Consider the following 19263-nt stretch of genomic DNA (forward strand, 5'->3'; position numbering starts at 1 on the left):
CCTGTACATAGGTGTACATAGCCCGGCCCCACACACAATAAACCTTTGGTGCCCCCCTCCTGCCTCTGCTCCTGCTTGGGGTCCCCAAACGCCCCCCTGGGGGGCGGGGCCTGTTGGGAGGGGGCGTGGCCAAGCTGCCAGACCACGCCCAGTGGGCGGGGCGATGTGGGTGAGGCCCCGCCCACCGCGCGGGGCACGCCGGGAGTTGTAGTTCGGGCGGTGCCGCCGCCGCCATGGCCCCCGCCGCTCTGGCGCTGGCCGTGGCCCTGCTGGGGGCCGCCCCCCCCGGCGCCGCCGCCGCCTGGGACCTGCGGGCGCTGCGCTGCGGCCTCTCCGCGGACTGCGAGTGCGGCTTCGGGACCAACCTGCGCGGTCAGGGGGGACGGGGGCACCGGGGGGGGGACCGGGAGGGGACAGGGAGGGGGCTCGGGGGGTTCTGGGGGGGCCCGGAGCGGGGATCGGGGGGACCCGGGGGGGACGCGGGGCAGGGGGAGGTCGGGGCTGGAGCCCGGGGTGGGGCTGGGGCACGGCCCCGCTGCTTGTGCCTGGCACGGATCTGTTAAAATCTCCATTTTCTGAATTTCCGGGTTTTCTGTAAAAATGAATTTTCTGAAAATTCGTTTCCTCAATGACTGCGTTCTCTCAATGTCTGGGTTTCCTCAATTTCTGGGTTTTCTCTCACCGCCACGTGGAACTCGCTCCAGGTCTGGAGTGCGACCTGGCCCTCAGCCTGGTGGGGCAGCCCCTGGTGCGGCAGCAGCTGATGAAGGGGCTGCAGCAGTTCCTGCACGGCCCGAGCCCCGCCAAGCCCCTGGTGCTGTCCTTCCACGGCTCCACGGGGACGGGCAAAACCTACGTCAGCTCCATGCTCGTCCGCCACCTCTTCCAGGGCGGGCTGGGCAGCCCCTACGTCCACCACTTCTCCCCCATCGTGCACTTCCCCCACGCCGAGCACATCGAGCAGTACAAGGTAAGGCCTCTCAGCGCTGCTCACTTCTCCTTTGGGCTTTGGTTACATCCTCCTGATCCCCAGCACGTACCCAGGCTGTTTTATAGTGAGCTGTATGATACAGCCCTTTGCCAAGCAGCTCCATGAACCTCCTGAAGGATCCCCCAGCAGCTGGGATGTCCTCTGTCTGTTACCACTTTCGTTTTCCCCACAGCCGTCCTTGCTGTGATTGCGTTCTTATTCTTTAAATATTTACACAGCCCTCTGCGCACACAGAAGGGCCTCACGTTAGTGCCTTCCACCTAAAGTTCTCCCCTTGCTTTGCAAACAGCTGAAGAGCTGTGAAAGCCCCTGTGCTGCTAGGGTGTGTAATTCCTCCTCGCACAGCAAGCAGGTCCCGAACACCAGCTGAACCTGTGCCTCTTAAAGCTGAGGAAGGCAGGAAACCAAAACATGAAGCTTTGCTAATGAAACCTCAGCAGAGCAGGGGAATCAGCGCACCCGAACATTTCCTTTCTGGGTGTTTGGAGAAGTTACGGGTTCTTTTGTGTCCTCAGAAGAAATATGCTCAGTAAGGTAAAAGCTCATGCTGGGCTCTTCTCCCTCAGTGCAGGCACACTGTTTTTGCACCAGGAAAGGAGCTGGCAAAAAGCACATCTCCCTTCTGGTGCTCTGGGAACTCTGTGGATAGAGTGAAAGAGAACGTGGGGAAGTGTAGGAGGCTGAACGCCCAGCTTTGGTTCGCTGCCTCCTTCACACTGCTGCTTTAACTCTGCAACACAAGCTCTACAGTGGGCTAACACCGCCGATACGTCGCTGTGCCAGCTCCAGAACAAAGGAGGCCCCCTCAGTGCTGCTGTTCCTGCTGTGAGGAGGTGGTGCAGTGCAGGGACAAGCTGCTTTCAGCACCCTCACCTCAGCCCTTGTTCGGGCGTTGCTTGTTCCTCCCTCTGTATCTCACCCCCTGACGGCTTGGTGGACGTTTTTCCTAGGAGAACCTGAAGCGCTGGATCCAGGGCAACTTGACGAGCTGCGGCCGGTCGGCCTTCCTTTTCGACGAGATGGACAAGATGCACCCGGGCCTGATCGACGTGATCATGCCCTTCCTGGGCCCCTCCTGGGTCGTGTATGGCACCAACTACCGCAAAGCGATCTTCATCTTCATCAGGTGAGAGGCGCCTCTGCAGCGCGTGGGACAGCGCGGGGCGTTCAGCAGCGTGCTCCTCAGTTGGGCAGGGGTCGCTACCTGCCTCACAGCCTGCTTTCATTTTGCTTTTCCTTCTCCCAGCACTCATCCTCTGCAAAAACAGAGACATTATTTCCTTCTGAACAGGCGAAATTGGAGAGCCTGAAAAAGCTTTCCCGTCCCTGTTATTTGGCTGCCGTTACAGGAGTCATTTCAGGGCAGGCAGGGGGCAAAGCTGGATTGAGCTCCTGCAGGCTGGAGGCTGTCGGCTGCCTCCTCTGTCCTGCAGCACCGCTTTCCTGGACACCGGGTAAGCCAGCACCTTGTTCTTGTGCAGCAACGCAGGAGGGGAGCAGATCAACGAGATGACGCTGGATCTGTGGCGGGCCCACAGGGACCGGGAGGAGATCAGCCTGCAGGACGCGGAGTCAGCCATCTCCAAGGCCGTGTTTGAAAACCCTCAGAGTGAGTCCCTGGAAGTGTTGCTGGCGGGGAGCAGAGCCCAGCAGAGGGAGCCAGGCCCATGCCGCACAGCCGCCGAGCTGCCTGGCACCTCCCAGGCAGACAGAAAGGGATGGGGATTTGGAGGGAAGGGAACTGCAGTCCCCTCAAGGTGTCCTGGCAGAGGGAAGGGATACCCCAGCTCCCCAGGCCAGCAGACCTGTTAACACACTTAGCAAAATTGTTTGGAGAAGATGTGTGTTCACAGCTGAGGGATGGCAGCCAGCACAGCACGCTCACTGACAAGTGCCAGTCCCCCCTGCCTGCCTGCATCTCCTTGCTTTGAACTTGCCCCAGGGAGCAGAATGTAAGGCTGGCTGCTAAATCCTACCCATTCCTGGAGAAAAACAGATCTGTTTGGGGGAGGAGGGTTTAACAACTGGTCGGTTCCACTCCTTGTACCAAACCAGAGCAGATCTGTCTGCAGCTGAGTACTTTGGCTTCACACCAAGCTGTTCTTTGAATTCCAAGGACCGCTGACACTCTGAAGGTAAAACCTGTCTCCTCTTTTGCTTTTGCAGGTGGGTTCTGGAAATCTGGGATTATTAATGAACATCTCATTGATTTCGTCGTGCCCTTCCTCCCCCTGAAGCGCCACCACGTGAAGCAGTGCGTCGTCAACGAACTCATCCAGCAGGGCCTGGAAGTACGTCAGGACGTGGTCCAGGAGGTGGCTGACAGCATCCCCTACTTCCCAGAAGAAGAGAAGTTATTTTCATCAACAGGCTGCAAAACAGTGGCCTCTCGGATCAGTTTTTTCTTCTAGCCACTGTCAGGGGCCTTGCTCGGCTCCACGGGGAACGAATACGGAGCTGTGGCGCTGCAGAGCCCAGGGCTGGCAGGATGAGGCCCAGGTAGCACAAGTGCCCTCCTGCTGATCTCCTCTCTCCAGCCCCAAGGATGCCACTGCAGGATGCAGCTGTGGGAGCCAGTGCAAGTGATGTGACTTAAAGCACTTTATGGATTTATCCTGTGCCAGGTGAGGGTGGATACGACCAGCCTGGTGCACTGCCCAAACATCTGTGATGAAAAGGGGAAGATGCCAAGAGGGACCACAGCGTCAGGGAGGTTTCTCACCCTGCCGGCAGCACCAATCTGCAGCTCTCCCCTCTTCTGGCAGCTACTGATCCACTGCATCAAGATTCTGAGCCCCAAAAATATTTTTTTAATACAGCATTTTAGCTTTTTTTCTTTTAACTTTTTAAGCGTGGCAGTACCTCAGTTCCTTGGTACAATGTGACAGCGTTGGCATTGACTTCTGCACCGCCGGCTGGTGAACACCTTCAACATTGCAACGAAGTTTTCTTCTCAAGGGATTTTTAGAGCCAACTTCTTTCCAGTTTCCTTTCACTGTGAATAGGTGCTGGTAGGGACCAGCTTCACCATCAAGAAGCACGGGGTCACAATGAGGGAAAAGTCAATGCCCAACCCACCAAGAGCCCAGCTCTTCCTCGTCTCCCCGTCCATCTTTCCCCTGAGGTCCTACAGCAAACCAGGAAAACAAAACAAAACACCAGACCTCGCTGTTGTTTTACTAGCTACAAAAAAAAAAAAAAAAAAGTTTGTGCCTACCTCCAGGGGAGACTGTGGTGCTACAAATGGTTTTTAAAATTCCTTTTATTCAATATTGATTTCTACAGCAGACTGAGGAGTTGGTGCTATCAGCTGCTGAGCCTCTTTTACATCTTTCTGCTGGTCAGACCTCGCAAACTTTGGCTGGGCCAGCTCTGCTGAGCTTCCTGGGGGCGCCACTTACGTGGGAACCTGAGGACAAGCGAGAGAAGAGCAGCACTCCGAGCTGTCAGGCATGGGGTGCGTGGCACTGCTGGCCTTTGTCCTGTGTTAATCTCTGCAGTTACTGGAGCACAGGTCAGAGGAACCAGAACCATTCAGTCTCTGGGAACAAAATTCTCGAGGGGTGGGTGAACGGGGATGTTCTGATGCTCCCCTCAGGCCCTGTGCTGAAACTGCCAGTGCTTGGGACCATTCCAGCCTGCCTCCAGAGCCAGAGCTTGTGGGACAGCGACTGCAGGCACCACCCAGCTGTGGCCTGGGAGCTGGCCCACAGACAGGCTCAAACATTCTGCCTCTCTCAGAAACGTTAGAGGTTTCTAATTTTAAAATAAATCTTTTATGAAATAAATAGTTGGGGAAGAGTCGTTTACTTGGGTTCCTAATTGCAGCTATCGCAGGAGGACTTGGGAGACTTGCAGTTGCATGGGCACAGCCGCCTGATGCAACAGCACTTTGGGGATTTGGTGGCCCAGAGATGATGGTCTCTAATTAGGTGACTGGAAACAAGACAGTGGCCTTTCCCAGGGGAGAAGGAGAAGTGGCAGTGGCTGGCCCAGGCGGTCTCTGCAAAGGAGCCAGCAGAGGTACAGGAAAGCCACGGGGCCTGTGCCACAGCTACGGGCAGCCCTTTTTCACCTGTGCAGAGCACAGCTCTGTGTACAAGGCCAGGACTTGTGCCAGAGCAGGAGGCAGAAGGCACACAGCACCTTGCTTCCCAGGGGGGGTCACAGCAGAAGCTGCTGGGTGGCCGTGCAAGCACACAGCCAAGGCAAGGTGCTGGGTGGGTGCTGTGGTGTCCAAGCCCACAAGCTCGGTTAAGGCTGACCCCCTGTGCCCTGGCAGCACACACAACTTGTCACCGCTCTGGCACCATGAGTAATTCAGCAGTTAACTCTGAAGGCAGCTGAAATGGGCCCCAGTGCTCCACAGCAAACAGAACTGCCATGCTCAGGGCTGAGCAAACCCCTCTGGGAGCAGGCAGTGCCAGCAGGCTGGCACCCGAGACAAACCTGCAAGTGCTCACCTGCTGCTGTCACACCAGGTGTCATCGGCCAAAATTGTGGGTTCTGGAGGGCTCTGAAGCGTTTTCTCCAAGGTTTCTTGGGTGAGGCGTCCGGTCTCACTCCTCAGGATAGGCTGCACAGTCGTTCTTGGAAAGAGGTGGTGTGTGAGGGAAAGGATCTGCAGCGGCAACAAGACAAGACCTGGGTGTCCTCCTGATGTACCAGCACGCACGGAAAAGCTTTCCCCTGCAGCCAAACACCTGCCTCGTGCCACCAGCGAGGGACCTGGCAGCCTCCCCGAGACCTGCCCCAACAGGGAGCCCGTTTTTGTTTTTCCATAAAGAAGCCCCTGACCTATTGAGCCGTGCTGCTGCCCCACTAAGTGCCATGCTTGGCAACAGCAGTGTGGGGACACGCTCCCCTCATTGCAGCCAGCTGCAGGAGGGCTCCTGCCTTGCATTAAGTTCAAAGAAACAGGAAAATAAGAATGAACAGGAGGAAAGAGCCCTGCCTGATGGCTCTACCACAGAACTGCTGTAACAGCCAGGCTGTAACCACTGCTGCTTGGCTTGGACCTGTACCCCAGCAGGACCCCTGACCCCCAACTCCTGTTTCTTGGTGCCAGCTGCTGGCCCTGACACAGAACACAGACACCAGGCTTGTCCCAAACCACGCAACCACCAGGCACAGGCACTGCAGCTGAGGCAGCAAGCCAGTAACTGCCTGGTCCCCGAGCAGGGCAGCGGAGAGAAGCAGCAGGGCCGTACCTCACTGTCCGTGGGGTCCAGCCGCAGGCTCTGCAAGGTGTCCTCCCTCGTACTCTGCACCTTCTGTGGGCACAGGCAGGCCTGGTACAAGTGGTGCAGAGCTTCCTGGGGGTCGTGCTCAATGGTAGCAGAGAAACGAGCCTCTGCCTGCTGGTACCACCTGCGAGGGGACAGGAGCACACACAGGGCTCTCCGCAGACCCTCTGGAAGCTGCACCAACCTCCTGCTCACCTCGCCGCCACGTCCCGATGACCCAGCTCGTGCAGCGCCGCCGCAACACGTCGCTGCACACCGAGGTTCCCTGGGCTCAGCTCCAGCGCCTGCTGGTAATCCGCCAGCGCGTGGGCCAGCTCCCCCAGGCGAAGGAAGCAGTCTGCAACGAAGCCGTGCCGGCGTCTCAGTGACCAGGAGCAGCTGGGGGCTGGCTGCTGCCCTGGGCCTTTGCCTGGAGCTCTCCGTGCCGGTGGGAAGCACACGCCTCGTGTTCAGCCCACCCCGGGTTTCAGCATCGTTAGGCAAAAGCTCTGCGACCACCAGGAGATGCAGCCCGGTATGGGAGAGGGCAGCAGATCCCAGCCCTGCCCCTGAATAGATCTTGTGGGGAGGGAGCAGCACAGCCAGTGGTAAATCCTCACTCCTGGTCCTCTCCTCACTGCTGAAACAGGAAAGGCATCTCTGGGGGGCACAGAACTTAGACTGGGAACTGGGATCAGGATCAAGAGAGAACCCAGGAGCCCTACTACCACCTTCAGCCACCAGTCCCTAACACAGGACCCCAGAGCAGGGCCTTTCCCTGCATCCACTGTGTAGGTACAAGCTGCTGCTCTTTGACACCCCAGCCCTATCCCTGAGCCCCCGTTCTTGCCCTGGGGACCCTGCTTTGACCCCCACTTGCCTCCTCTGTTGACATAGAGCCCCTCCTCTGTCCTCTCATCTCGCAGAGCCTCGCCAAGGAGCATCACAGCCTCATCGAGCCGACCCTGGGCGTAGCAGAGCACGGCACGGTCGTTGTAGGTGAGCACCAGCTGCCGCCGAGCCTCCTGAGCCTCTGGGCCCTCGTTGGCACACAGCTGCCTCGCCTTGGCCAAGTCCTTTAAGGCTGCACCGAAGTCCTTCAGCCGTCGGAGGAGGGCCCCCCTGCGACACAGGGACAGAGAAATGAAGACTCGGACACCAGTGGGGCCAACTGGCGGCAGTAACACGTCCGCCACCTGAGGGTGAAGAATTCGGCAGCCAAGGGGTTGGTCTCAATGGCAAAGCTGATCCTGAGCAGGGCCCCACGCAGGTCCCCGCACAGAGCCTTCGACACTGCCTCAGCCTTGGCCTCCAGGCCTCGCCTCCGCAGCCTCTGCCGCAGCGCCTGGGCGGCTCCGTGCTGCGGGTCCAGCTCCAGGGCCCGCTGGATGTCCTGGTGGCACAGGGACAGCTGCCCGGGAGGCCGGGATCCCTCAGGACCCGGAGCTTCCATCTGCGTCCCCCACCTCCAGGAGGAGCAGCCAGGATCCCTCGGGGACCGGAGCAGCCGTACCTGCCCGAAGTGCTCATAGAAGGAGGCACGCAGCACGTACAAGTCAGGGTTCCTCGCATCCTCCGCCAGGTCTCTGTTGAGCACCCGGAGGCACTCAGGGAACTTGTTGAGGGCAGCGAGGCACAAGATGCTGCAAGAGGAAAGGGGCACAGCTGGTGGGGAGCCCACGGCAGGACCAGCGCGGCTGAACAGCCTCGTGCTGCTTCACCTCCTCCTGCGGAACACCCTGCGGTGGGGCTGCAGCTCAGCTGCTCGCGTAAAGGCCTCCAGGGCCTCGCTGTAGAGCTCCTGGTCCAGCAGACATCGTCCCTGCAGGGATAACCTGTCAGCGTGGCCACGGGGCAGGGCTGCAGGCAGGGAGGACGGCGTGGTAGCTCACCTGCAGGTCAAGGACGAGGGCTAAGCGAGCCAGGCAGTGCTGCTCCCGTGCAGGTCCCAATGTGAGCACCTTCCTGAAGTTCAGAGCGGCCGACTGGAAGTCGCAGAGCTGGAGGAAAGCCTCTGCCCGCTGCTCGTACAGCTCTGCCTGCACCACAGACACCCTCAGCCCTTGCTGCCCGCCACCCAGCAATACTCAAGCTCCCCAGGATCAGCCTGGCGAGAGGCTAATGCCACAGAAAGTGCGTCCTGAAACCAGATGCTGGTGTTGCTGGTGTTACTGGTGTTACAGCCAGCCTTCACAACGCTGCCTCCCTTTCCCCGGCATGTCCCCAGACCCCTGGGACCCACTACCCGCTGCGGATCCAGGCCGATGGCTTTCGTGTAGCAGATGATGGCTTCCTCCCACTGGCCGCAGGAGGAGAACTCCAGCCCTTTCTGCCAGCTGCGGGGAGGAAAAGAGCCATGAGCCGGGCCCAGGCTCTCGCTGCCAAACGTGGGAGCTTGTGGAGCCCGTCAGGGTCCGAAGGGAGCTCCAAAGGCAGAGCCGAGACACACACAGGGCTGGAGGGCGGCTGGGGGGATATTGAGGACCATGTACCCCACATGCTCCTGCCCACGCAGAGTGCTGCTGAAGGCAGTTAGAGCAGGTAACGGGTACCGGGTGCCCCAGCTGTGACCATGTTCGGAGGCAGAGCAGCCCCAGCACTTACTGCTCCTGCATCCTGCCCTGCACAACCGCACCGAAGGGCCCCGCTTCCCTGGGGCACTCGATGCTGCGCAGGCAGCAGCTGGATCCGAAGATCCTCTGCAGAGCCCTCTCCCTGCCGGCCTCCAGCTGCTCCTCAGGCACTGCCGTCGCAAACAGCTCCTCGGCAGCCATCTCCGCGCCCCCCTGCAGCGGCACACAGCTCCCTGCAGCCCTCCTCTGCCCCACAACCCCTCCTGAGCATCCCCCTAACAGCCAGCATCCTGGGGGGCACCCCAGCCACGGCCAAAGCTGGGAGGAAGGAGGAAGGGAGAAGGGACAGGGAAGGGTCTCCCTGTACCCCCAGGGGAGTGGACGAGGCAGCACGGAGGAGCCCAGCCCGGCCCCACGATGCCGCCCCCCGCCCGCAACCACGATGGCGGCGGTGCCCGGGAGCAAGATGGCTGCCCCTACGCCCCCCCCCCCCCCCCCCCCCAACAAGATGGCGCCGGGGAGGTGCCCTGTGAGGGGGCGGCTGGCCTCAGGGCACGTCCCTGTGGAGAGGGGCTCAGCTTCCACCCATGGCGGGGTGCTTGCAGCATAACGTGGGGGTTTTGTCCTTTTACCCCACGGGGAGATGATGGGGTTTAGCCCTGCATTAGTGCTGTGCAGTGGGAGGGGGTCCTGGCAGGACAGGTGCTGTCCCCTCCTCAGTGCAAGGCTTGTCATCCCCAGCTCCCATTCCCCCCTCTGCTGCTGACAAGTCCCTGCTCCCCTCTCTCCCCTTTTTCTCTCCCTCTTTTCTCCTTTGCCCTTTTCCCCCCGCCTCCCCAAGGCAGACGCCGTTTTGGCAGGGCAGCAGACATGGAAACAAGCAGCTCTCGCGGCCCCGCCAGGCTTGGCAGGAGCCCGGCGTCCTGGCGCAGCCCAGCACAAACCTCGGCCAGCCTCATGTTTCTTGGAGCTGGGCCCCACATGCCCGGGGAAGGCGTGGGGGCCACTCCTCATGACCCAGCACCATCCCCTCGCCCTTCAGTTGCCTGTTGGGGACCAGCGCTGGCAGCTCCATATCTGCCAGGCACCCTGGTAGCCGGGTGCCATCCGAGTTTGTCCCCACGATGGCAGTCCCAGTGCTGCAAGGAGTGGCCCATGAAGGTGGCTGCAGCTCTAAGGGTTTCTTGTTGGAAGCCCTTAGGGAGGTTCTGGGGGAAATTGGGTGCACCTGGAGAGCTGCAGGGCCAAACTGGAGCGCAGGGCAGGGACAATAGGGACAACATACAGAAGGGATCCGAGCAGGGACATGAATAGGAGGAAGGCAGGAGACCCTTTTTGGCTGTTTGGCCAGCCAGCCCTTCTGACAGGGCCAAGATATCACCACCTTCTGCACCATCATGACTGCAGGGTGGCTGGGCAGGGGCTGCTGCCTCCTGGGTCCCTCCCTGAGGTCCCTGCTGGTGGCTTTAGCCTCACTCAGCACTTTCCAAACATCACCTTCCCGTCCTCACCTGCATGTTCCCTGCTTCGTGGATGTGTGGATGCACTGCAGCAGTGTCCCAGCGCCGTGTGTCATGGAAAGCCAGAGCTGCCTGGAATTTCCTAGCTCACCAGCTCATGAGGTCTGCTCCCACTGAGCTGGAGCAAGTAGTGGGGAGGTTGTGGGGCCGTCATAGTTCTGAGTTAGGGTTTTTGTGCCAGAACACTGGAGTTTTTGAAAGCTGGAGGAACTCTGGCTCCTCCTGGCCAGCCCCGTTACAGGTCCCTTGCCAGAGCGGGCAGCCCAGGGAATGGCTTCTCCCCACCACCACTCCAGCATCCCAAAGGCCCTGGGCTCTCCTTGGCACGTCCTGCCTGCCCTACAAGCCCTGAGAGCACGGTGGCTCCTTGCCTGCATCCCAGTGGGCACTGGAACATGTCCCAGGACCCTTGCTGTGCCACGTGTACCACAGCACTGCTGCTGCTTCCTTCATCTGCTCCAGCTGGCAAAAGACCTTCACCCTCTCCATCTGCAGCTCCCAGCCAAGAGCTCCTCAAGCTGCAAGGTCTGCAGCGAGGTTACCTGCAGCCAAGGGACAGGCAATGTGGCAAAGATGTCCCCAGCCTCCCATCAGCTCTCCATCCTGCCACAGTACCCGTGCACATACTGTCTGGGACCCTGTGACTGCAGGCTGCACGTGGCCACGTCCTGCTCCCTGTTCTCCAGGGGATCCCCTGGGATCTTCAGGCCCTCTGTGACCTCCTGGAGCTGGTGGTTCTCCTGCAGGAGGCCCCTGGTGTAGCTGTTCACCCAGCCCTGAATCACACTTTCCTGGATCATTATTTTGGTGGCTTCAGACATCCTGCTGCCGGGCTCACTTGCCACCTCCCCACCACCTCCATCAGGCTGAGGGGCTGACAGGGAGCTCACGTCTCCCCTCACTCACCCAGACTACAGTTAGTTGAAGCATTTTCAAGGAACTTGCTCCTCCACCTCAGTTTTCAACCAAGCATTGCCCTGCAGAGCATTTACCCGCTCCAGGGAGCTGAGGTTTCACACCAAACAAGCTCAGGCTCTTGAAAAGCAAACACCCTCCTCCAAAGCTGGCCACAAACTTGACAAATGCCAGAGCCCAGCAGGACTCAGCTGCACATCCCGGTGCTCAAGCTGGTGTCAGGTCTTCAGTCCAAAGGTCAAAACCTCCACTGAGAGCATCAGCGCAAACGAGGGAAGTCATTTTCATCGGCGATTCCTGGGGAGAGCAGAGCTCTGCAGGAATGGGTCCTCCTGGCTGCCTCCCAGCGCCAGCCCCAGGGGGACAGCGATGCACGGGGCCACCAGCATCACTGACCGGTACCCACCAAGGGTTGGAGCACACCGATGGCTGCCAAGGAGGGATGGGGCTCTCCCCTGCAGCTCTGGTTTGCTAGAAGGGGCTTTTCCCCATGCCCCTGCCCCACAGAAACACCCCAATCAGCACACTGCACCAGAACAAACCATGTCCTCCACCAGGTCCAGCCCTCACCCCAGGAGCACACAGCTCCATTCCCTATCTCTCACCCCCCCTTTTCCCCATTTCTCCTTTTTCCCCTGTTTCCAAAAGTGATCACCCCGAAAGCACAGGCAGGTCAGGCTCCGGGATGCAATGCGGGGCAGTGCTGCCCAGCACAGCCAGCAGCCGGGCACGTCAGCTCCAAACAGTCTGGTTTAATCCTCCCTGGGCTTCACCCCAGATGTGGCACAAGTGAGGGACAGGCCCGGTGGGTGGCAGGAGGCCTTCCCCCTTCCTCCCACACCTGCAAATCCACGTGAGATGTCCAAAAAAACAGAAGTTTGCACCATTTGGGACAGCGCTGGCACACCAGGAAAATACATCCCCAGCAGAGCGGTCCAGCAGCCCCTCTGCCCAGCTGGGCACCGGCTCTCCAAGAGCCCTGGGGATAAATCCCACCTTGGGGCACCAGCGATGCTCCCCACGGAGTCCCAACGCCTGGTCCCTCGGGGGAAAGGCAGCGAGCATCCCTGCAGGTCCAGGCAGGAGCAACCGTGAGCATCCTGATGCTTTCACGCCGGGCTGGCAGGGGGTCGGGCTGCCCCCGGGGAGGCTCATCCAGCAACCTCAGAGCTCATCACGGGCAGAGGAGCGCAGGTAGCCCCCGCCGCCCCGCGGGTCCCTCAGGGTCTTCCGTGAGCCCGTCCAGCCCGTCTGCTTGGAGTCGTCGTCCCAGATGGTGGAGGTCTCGGTGTCGCTCAGCCAGTTGCTGTCCCCGGCGTAGTGGGTGGGATAAACCAGGAGGGGGTGAGCCGAGAACACCAGCAGGTCCCGCGGGGAGAAGTGCCGCTTGTAGTCCTCGCTGGGGAGAGCAGGAGGAGAGAGGCTGACACACAGAGCGGGGCTGGAAAATCCGTGCTGGGGAAGCCACCGCGTGGGGAGGGCCAGCGGGTAGCGGGGATGGGCACAGACACTGCGTGCTCAGAGAGCTCTGGGTTCTGGGGGGCTCCTCGCAGCTCCCCGTCCACATCCAGAGCACCGTCCACCTTTCACCCTCACATCTCTCCACTTTGATGTCCTGCTCTCTGCTTTTCCCACCCTGTTTCCCCAGGGACACCCCCGGTGCTCCCCTTAACCCCCATCTACCTCCCCCCATCCATCTACAGCCCCACCGCTGCCCCCAACCCGGGATGCGGGGCAGGGAGGTTCCCCCAACGGGGCCGAGACCCCCGTGCGGGGCCAGCACCGTGCCCCAGCTCCGTCCCCGCCACCCCCCCACTCTGGCCGAGGGCCATTTTCCAGCGGCCGGCAGCCAGGCGGCGGCTGGGGGGGGGAATGAGCTCATGCTGCAGATGTTTTCCTCCAGCATGAGCAACGCCAGGGGGAGGACAGGGAGGGGGGGGACGGTGACGACAGAGAAGAAACACATGTTCCCACAGCGGCACAGCCCCACAACCCCCCCCAAAATCCCCCCCGCTCCTTACTTGGGGTGCTTGTCGTACATGATGGGCAGGAACTCGTCCACCGGCAGCATTTTGGAGAGGGGCTCGGCAGCCAGCAGCTTCTGCGCCCCGCGCTGGGAGATGGCGTAGGCCAGCGTCCAGTACGAGTACCCGGCCACCACCAGGTTCCGCACACCCTCCACAGGCGCCTCGTCCTCCGCGTTCACCTGCTTCCTCCCCAGGTAGCTGGGGGGCGAGCGGTCAGAGCCAGCCCCGTGTGTCCCCCCCCTTGTCATCCCCTCCAAGCACCTACATGAGGTCCCAGTCCTGCTGCGCCCCCTCCAGCTCCTCCATCAGGCGCCGCAGCCGTGCCGGGAAGGAGACCTCGAAGCGCACGTCGTCCTCGAACACCACCGAGCGCTCCAGCCCCCGGGACACGATCTGCAGGGAGGGCACAGCACTGTGAGCACGCCCCAGCACCGCACTGGGCTGTACTGGGCCATACTGGGCCCGCTCACCCTGCAGGAAAAACCCTCTCCCTGTGGCTCCGGAGAGCCGGTGCCGCACATGGGGTCCCCACCCAGTCCTGGTGTCCCTCCCCGGTCCCATACCTCCTTCCAGATGCTGTAATGGCTGAGGAAGCAGCCGACTTCACCCTTGGTCAGCGTGCGGCCGGAGAAGGGGTCGTAGTACTCCGGGAGCATGTCCACACCCAGCACCTTGATGTCGCTGCTGTTGAGGGTGCTGCGAGGCGAGGGGTCGCATTACCGAGGTGTCCCAGCCCCCCAAAACGCAGCCCCCTCCCCGGGGTGACAGAAGTGGCCCCGCACGGTCACCTCCCATCCACGGCATCCACCACGTGCACGGCGATCTCCAGCTCTTGCAGGGACGCCAGCATCCGCTGCCGCCGGTCCGGCCGCCGCACCAGGTTGATGAGGAAGATCTGGGGAGGAAGAGGAGAGCCCCGTGGGGTGGGGGGGACATCACTGTGGGGACAGGGGCTCGGCTGAACGCCGTGGTGGCAGGGAGCAGCACACGGTGAAGGAGGGATGGAGGGGAGGCACAGGGGGGGGGCCGCTGGGCACTTACCTCGTCAAAACCCATTTTGGTGAGAGGCTTGGGGGGGACCGAAATGTGCCTGGAGCGCTGCATGGGGGGGCCGTCCACTGCCAAGAGGTGGGAAATCCCTTTGATGGAGCCCGGACCCCTCCAGCAGGGACCCAGGGCTGACGGCCCCACATGGGGACAGCACCAGGACCCCTCACCCTGCGCCACCGGGACCCCCCCAGCGCTCACCCATGGCCTCCAGCGTGAGATGCACGAAGTTGACCCGCTCGTCCTCCAGCGTCTGGTGAGCCTTCACCGGGACGTTGATGTAACCAAAACGCTGCTGGTTGCACACGTGGACCTCAGCCCCTGCAGGACCACAGCAGAGGGGGGTGAACACCACAGAATCCAGCCCCCAAACCCCCCCACCTCTCACCCTCCCCAATCCCTCACCCGCCTCCTGGCAGGAGTAGGCGAAGACGATGATATCGTCGAAGGCCCAGGTGTAGTTGGGGTGAGGCGGGTAGAAGGCGAGCCGCGCCGCCTCCTCCTTGCGCAGGTCGATCAGGAAGGTGCCGTACACCATGGGCACGGCGAAGCAGCCCCGGCGCTGCCGGTTCTTGGTGGGGAAGTAGTCGGCCGTCCGGCGGTAGTAGCCCTGCGGCACAGCGCGCTGATGGCGAAGGGACGCGGGGCACGCAGCGGGGCGGCCCCCCGGGGGTGTCAGGGGCATACCTGGGGCGTTATCCCGCACCAGAAGTTGGAGTAGAAGGTCTGCGAGTCCAGCATGGGGGCCACCACCGATTTGTTCTGCGCCACGAGGAATTTGAGGGTCTGGTTGTTGGTCAGGATGCTGTCCGTGTCCACGTACTGCGGGGGCACAGTGCAGGGGCTGGAGGCGCGGGGATGCCCACCCGGCCACGACTCCTCCTGCACCCTATATGCACGGTGCCCCCCGTGCCCCTCCTGCCCTACCAGGATGTAATGCGCCCGCTGCTCCCGGGCGTAGCTCAGAGCCTCCTGCTTGAGCCTCATGAGGTTCTCGTAGCGTTTGTCGCTCCAGTGCTTGGGGCCGAGCTCGTCGGGGTAGGCGCTGAGCGAGGGGGGAGGAAGGCGGGGGTTAACGGGGACGCACAGACTCGGTGCAGGCTCCGCGTGCCGGCCGGCTGAGTCAGCCCACGGCTGCTGCTGGCAGCCGCCCCAGGTCTGCAGCGGGATCCCCATGGGGCCGGCGGGGCCGTGGAGCCCCACAAGCACGGGACAGGGCTGTGCCGACGCTCGGAGCTGCCCCAAACCCAGCCGATGGAGCAACCCCTCTGCACAGAGCCCTGCCAGCACCCCGCATCCAAGGGGGAGCTGGAAGGAAAAGGGGGTTCAAACCCCAAGGAGAGGCTGTGGGATCGCTCCTAGCCTGGCCCCGTGCCTCCCAGCCTCACCTGGGCCCCTCCACCTCCTTCCACACCACCGAGTGATAATCCCTGCCCACCGCCACCAGCCACTCGCGCAGCATCGCCGTGGTGTTGTCCGAGTTGTGGTCCGTCGCGCACCTGGAGGGGGGAACATCAGCCCCGCGGGGAAAAAAAAAAAAAAAAAAAAAAAAAAAACCTTCCCTGTGCTATAAAAACCTCCAGCCCCACGAGGCCAGGGCAGAGAAGGAGGGGAGCGGGGCTCGCTCGGAGAGGCACGGTGTAATTTGAAGGAACCAAAGCTGCGCTCGCAGCAGGAAGGCAAACGGGTAATTTCTTCCCTGACTCTGCCCCGCCAGCACGGGCTGTCCCACGGCTCTCGCTTGCCCTCCAGACCCGCTCTTGCAGCCCGAAATCAGCTTTGCCTTTCCTGGCCCCGTAGCTGTGGCTCCTTCCCCTCTGCACCCTGCTGCGCCCCTCTGCACCCCCTCCCCAAAGCTTCCCCCCCGCCACACACAGACCCCGTCCCCAAAACGATGCCCGGGGGCAACCCGCTGGGACGGGGCCGAGCCCCACATCGCAGCGGTGCCACCCCCATGCTCCTCACCCCCCTCACCCCACTGCAGAGCCCCCGAGCTGCCCCCCAGGCCCTGGCACCGCAGGGACCCCGAGGACACGGTGGGAAGGCAGGGCCTGGCCCCACACAGCTCCGGCAGCGCCTGCCACAGACATCGGGTCCGGGGAGGCTCCAGGGGGTGGCACAGCGAAGGTGACAGCCCCCCAGCTCCCCCCCAGCACAGCCTCCCCCCAAAAAAACCCTCCCTGCCTCATCGCCCATAAAAGCAGCAGGGGGAAAGTTTCCAGCGAGCTCAGGCAAGCGGCGGCTGCGACAGAGCGGGGAAGGGAAGGGACGGGGGCGCCTCTCCCACCCCACCGGCACGGTAAAAGGGGTTTGGGGGGGCTGTGGATGGGGGTGGGGGGACAGGAACAGGCTCAGTGGGGAGGGGGAGGCAGCGTCTGTCCCTGGGGATGTGGAGAGCCCCCCCCAAACCCAGGGTGCCCCTCCCTCGGCAGCCCCACAGCTCCGGGAGGGGGGCAGTGGGGGTCTCTGCCCCTCGCTGTGGGCTGTGCCCCCCCCCAGCCCCTGGTACCCCAGCCAGGGCAGAGCCCCCCGCACAGCCCCAGCCCCTCTGGTTACCCGCAGGGTCCCTGCTGCCTGCCACAAACGGGGGAGGGGTCACTCCCCAGGTTCCCACTCCCCAAATCTCTGTCGTCGTCCCCCCCCCTTCCCAGGGGCTCCCACTCCTCCAGGACCCCATTACCCTGTCCCTTATCCCCCCCAGGGCCTCCATTCTCCCCACTCACCCCATATTCCCCACGCACCCCATTCCCCCCCCTTCACCCCCACACCCCCCAGAGCCCCCCCAATCCCCTAGAGCCCCCCCAACTCCCCCATACCCCCCCATCCCACCCCCCTCCCCCTCCCCGTAGACCCCCCACACCCACCCCACCCCCTTCCCCCCAACACCCCCATTTCCCCCCAAACCCCTCATTGCTCCCCAGACCCCAAACTCCCCGGGGGGGGGTCCCGGCGCCCCCCCCCTCACCACAGCGCGATGCTCGCCGGGGGGAAATCCAAGCGCTCCAGTGCGCCCAGGCAGTGCGGCAGCGAGTGCTGCGCGTTGCGCGCCAGCAGGGCGAGCACCACCCGGGGGGGTTCGGGGTCCGGGGGGGTCCCGGTGCCGGGGGGGGTCCCGCTGGAGGTGCCGGTGGCCAGCAGCAGCAGCAGGGCTCGCAGCAGCCCCATGGCGGAGCGGCGGCGGCGGGCGGGGAAGGGGCGGGCTCCGCGCCCGGGCTGGGACCCGCCGAGCTCCGCGCACCCCCCGCCCCCGGCCCGGCCCCTGCACGGACCCCCCCCCCTACCTCCCCCCTCGCTGCCACCACCGCCCCGGAGCAGGAGGAGGAGGAGGAGGAGGAATAAGGGGGCTACAGGGCCGAGGGGACGCCCCCACCACCACCACCACCCGGGGAGGGGGGCGCTTTGTTAGATATTGTGGGGAAATAAAGCCGGCATCCCAAAGCCCCCCCAAAGCCCCCCGGTGGGGTGAGAGCCAGGCACGGGATGGCAGCCCCCAGGAGGTGCCCCCCGTGCCCCTTCACACCCCCCCGTACCCCTTTGCACCCCTCTGTGCCCCTTTGCACCCCCCCCGTGTCCCCACCCTGCGATTTCCACTCGTGTCCTGCTGCAGGGGGCGAGGGGCTGGTGGCCACAGGGGGGCTGTGGCTAGCGGGGCTCAGCCACCCCCTGCCCACGGGTGGCCGAGGGGTTTGGCCCCACTGAGCCCCCCCAGCAGCAGGCCCCGGGGCCTTTGCAACGTGTCCGAGCTGCCGGACTTTGGGACATTTGGCCAGAAATTCCCTAAAACCAACCTCCAGCCCCATAAATACCGCCCGGTACCCACAGCGAGCGTGGCCAGGGAGAGGCCATGTCCCGGGGAGAAAACAGCCACCCTGGTGGTGCTGGGCACCCCTCAGGATGGTGTCCCCAGTGCCCCCAGTACTGGGAAGGGACTGGGGGCGCGTTGCCAAACCTGCAGGCCCACCCCACATCCCGGCCGGGTGTCTGCTCCCTGCGTCTCCATCCCGCTGGGATCCTGGCACCTCCAAAACGTGGCCGGGAGGGCGAAGCTGTCCCACAGCACCTGGAACAAGGACAGGGGAGAAAATTACCCGGGGGGGGGGGGGGGCACTGGGAGTGCAGGGACACCCCATAACGGGTGGAAAGGGAGCGAAAACACATCTACACCCCGAGCTCAGACAAGTTTTTTGGGGACGGGATCGGTCAGGAAGCCTCAGGGCGCTTTGCAGCGACATATGGGGGGCTGCGGGACCCCAAAACCCGGCCGCACAGCGGGGAACACCCCGCACACCCCGCAGCAGGGTCCCCGGGCAGGACGAGGTCCCCGCAGCCGCCGGGCCCCGGCTCCAGCAGCGCGGCCGCTGCTGCCACCTCCCGGCCCCGCGGGGACGCACCGGGACGGGACCGGCTGGGGGGGGGCCGCGGGGACCGGGGGCGATGCGGGGCCGTGCCTGCAGCCTGACAGGGGGCAGCCCTGTAGTCCTGCGCCCCTTTACTCCTGCACCCCTTTACTCCTGCGTCCCTGCACCCCTTTACTCTTGCACCCCTGCATCCACTTATTCCTGTGTCCCTTTACTCCTGCACCCCTCCAGTCCTACAACCCCAAATCCCTCCTCCCCAAATCCCTTCACCCTATCTCTTCACCCCTTCACCCCCACATCCCTGCGTCCCTTTACTCCTGCACCCCTTTACTCCCACATCCCTCTGTCCCTTTATTCCTGCACCCCTGCATCCCTTTACTCCTATACCCCTACATCCTTCCACCCCCACATCCTTGCATCCCTTTACTCCCCCACCCCAAATCCCTTCACCCCAAATCCCTGCATCCCTTTACTCCTCCATCCCTCCACTCCCACACCTCTCCACCCCTGTATTCCTGCACCCCTTTACTCCCACATCCCTATGTCCCTTTACTCCTGCATCCCCCGGGGTCGCAGACAGCCCTGCCCTGCCCCCAGCACCCCGCAG

The 19263-nt window shown here is 62.7% G+C and overlaps 3 protein-coding genes across 4 annotated transcripts; 1 reads left to right on the forward strand and 2 right to left on the reverse strand.

Moving 5' to 3' along the window:
• Window positions 1–184: 184 nt before the first annotated feature.
• TOR2A (torsin family 2 member A) lies at window positions 185–4779 on the forward strand. Its single transcript, XM_068657134.1, has 5 exons — window positions 185–372; window positions 705–970; window positions 1942–2117; window positions 2473–2600; window positions 3158–4779. The coding sequence occupies exons 1-5, from the start codon at window positions 234–236 to the stop codon at window positions 3400–3402; spliced, it is 954 nt and encodes a 317-aa protein (XP_068513235.1). The 5' UTR covers window positions 185–233; the 3' UTR covers window positions 3403–4779.
• Window positions 4236–9256, reverse strand: TTC16 (tetratricopeptide repeat domain 16). The gene is made up of 12 exons (XM_068657132.1): window positions 9157–9256; window positions 8821–9002; window positions 8462–8552; window positions 8109–8255; window positions 7938–8038; window positions 7730–7859; window positions 7413–7627; window positions 7097–7338; window positions 6433–6574; window positions 6202–6361; window positions 5455–5612; window positions 4236–4400 (listed from the first exon to the last, which is right to left on the reverse strand). Exons 2-12 carry the CDS (start codon window positions 8988–8990, stop codon window positions 4316–4318), a joined length of 1641 nt encoding a protein of 546 aa, XP_068513233.1. The 5' UTR covers window positions 8991–9002; window positions 9157–9256; the 3' UTR covers window positions 4236–4315.
• A 2700-nt stretch (window positions 9257–11956) lies between these two features.
• On the reverse strand, window positions 11957–18266 carry CERCAM (cerebral endothelial cell adhesion molecule). Of its 2 annotated transcripts, none has more exons than XM_068657131.1 (12): window positions 18248–18266; window positions 15687–15797; window positions 15226–15343; window positions 14986–15120; window positions 14704–14908; window positions 14500–14619; window positions 14293–14369; window positions 14040–14146; window positions 13815–13947; window positions 13517–13644; window positions 13246–13449; window positions 11957–12623 (listed from the first exon to the last, which is right to left on the reverse strand). In XM_068657131.1, the coding sequence occupies exons 2-12, from the start codon at window positions 15758–15760 to the stop codon at window positions 12389–12391; spliced, it is 1536 nt and encodes a 511-aa protein (XP_068513232.1). In that variant the 5' UTR covers window positions 15761–15797; window positions 18248–18266; the 3' UTR covers window positions 11957–12388. The 2 variants fall into 2 exon arrangements, with proteins under 2 accessions (XP_068513232.1, XP_068513231.1); XM_068657130.1 differs by lacking the exon at window positions 18248–18266 and adding an exon at window positions 17264–17515.
• Window positions 18267–19263: the final 997 nt, after the last annotated feature.

Source organism: Anas acuta, chromosome 20 (assembly GCF_963932015.1).
Source record: "Anas acuta chromosome 20, bAnaAcu1.1, whole genome shotgun sequence".
NCBI classification, from domain to species: domain Eukaryota; kingdom Metazoa; phylum Chordata; class Aves; order Anseriformes; family Anatidae; genus Anas; species Anas acuta.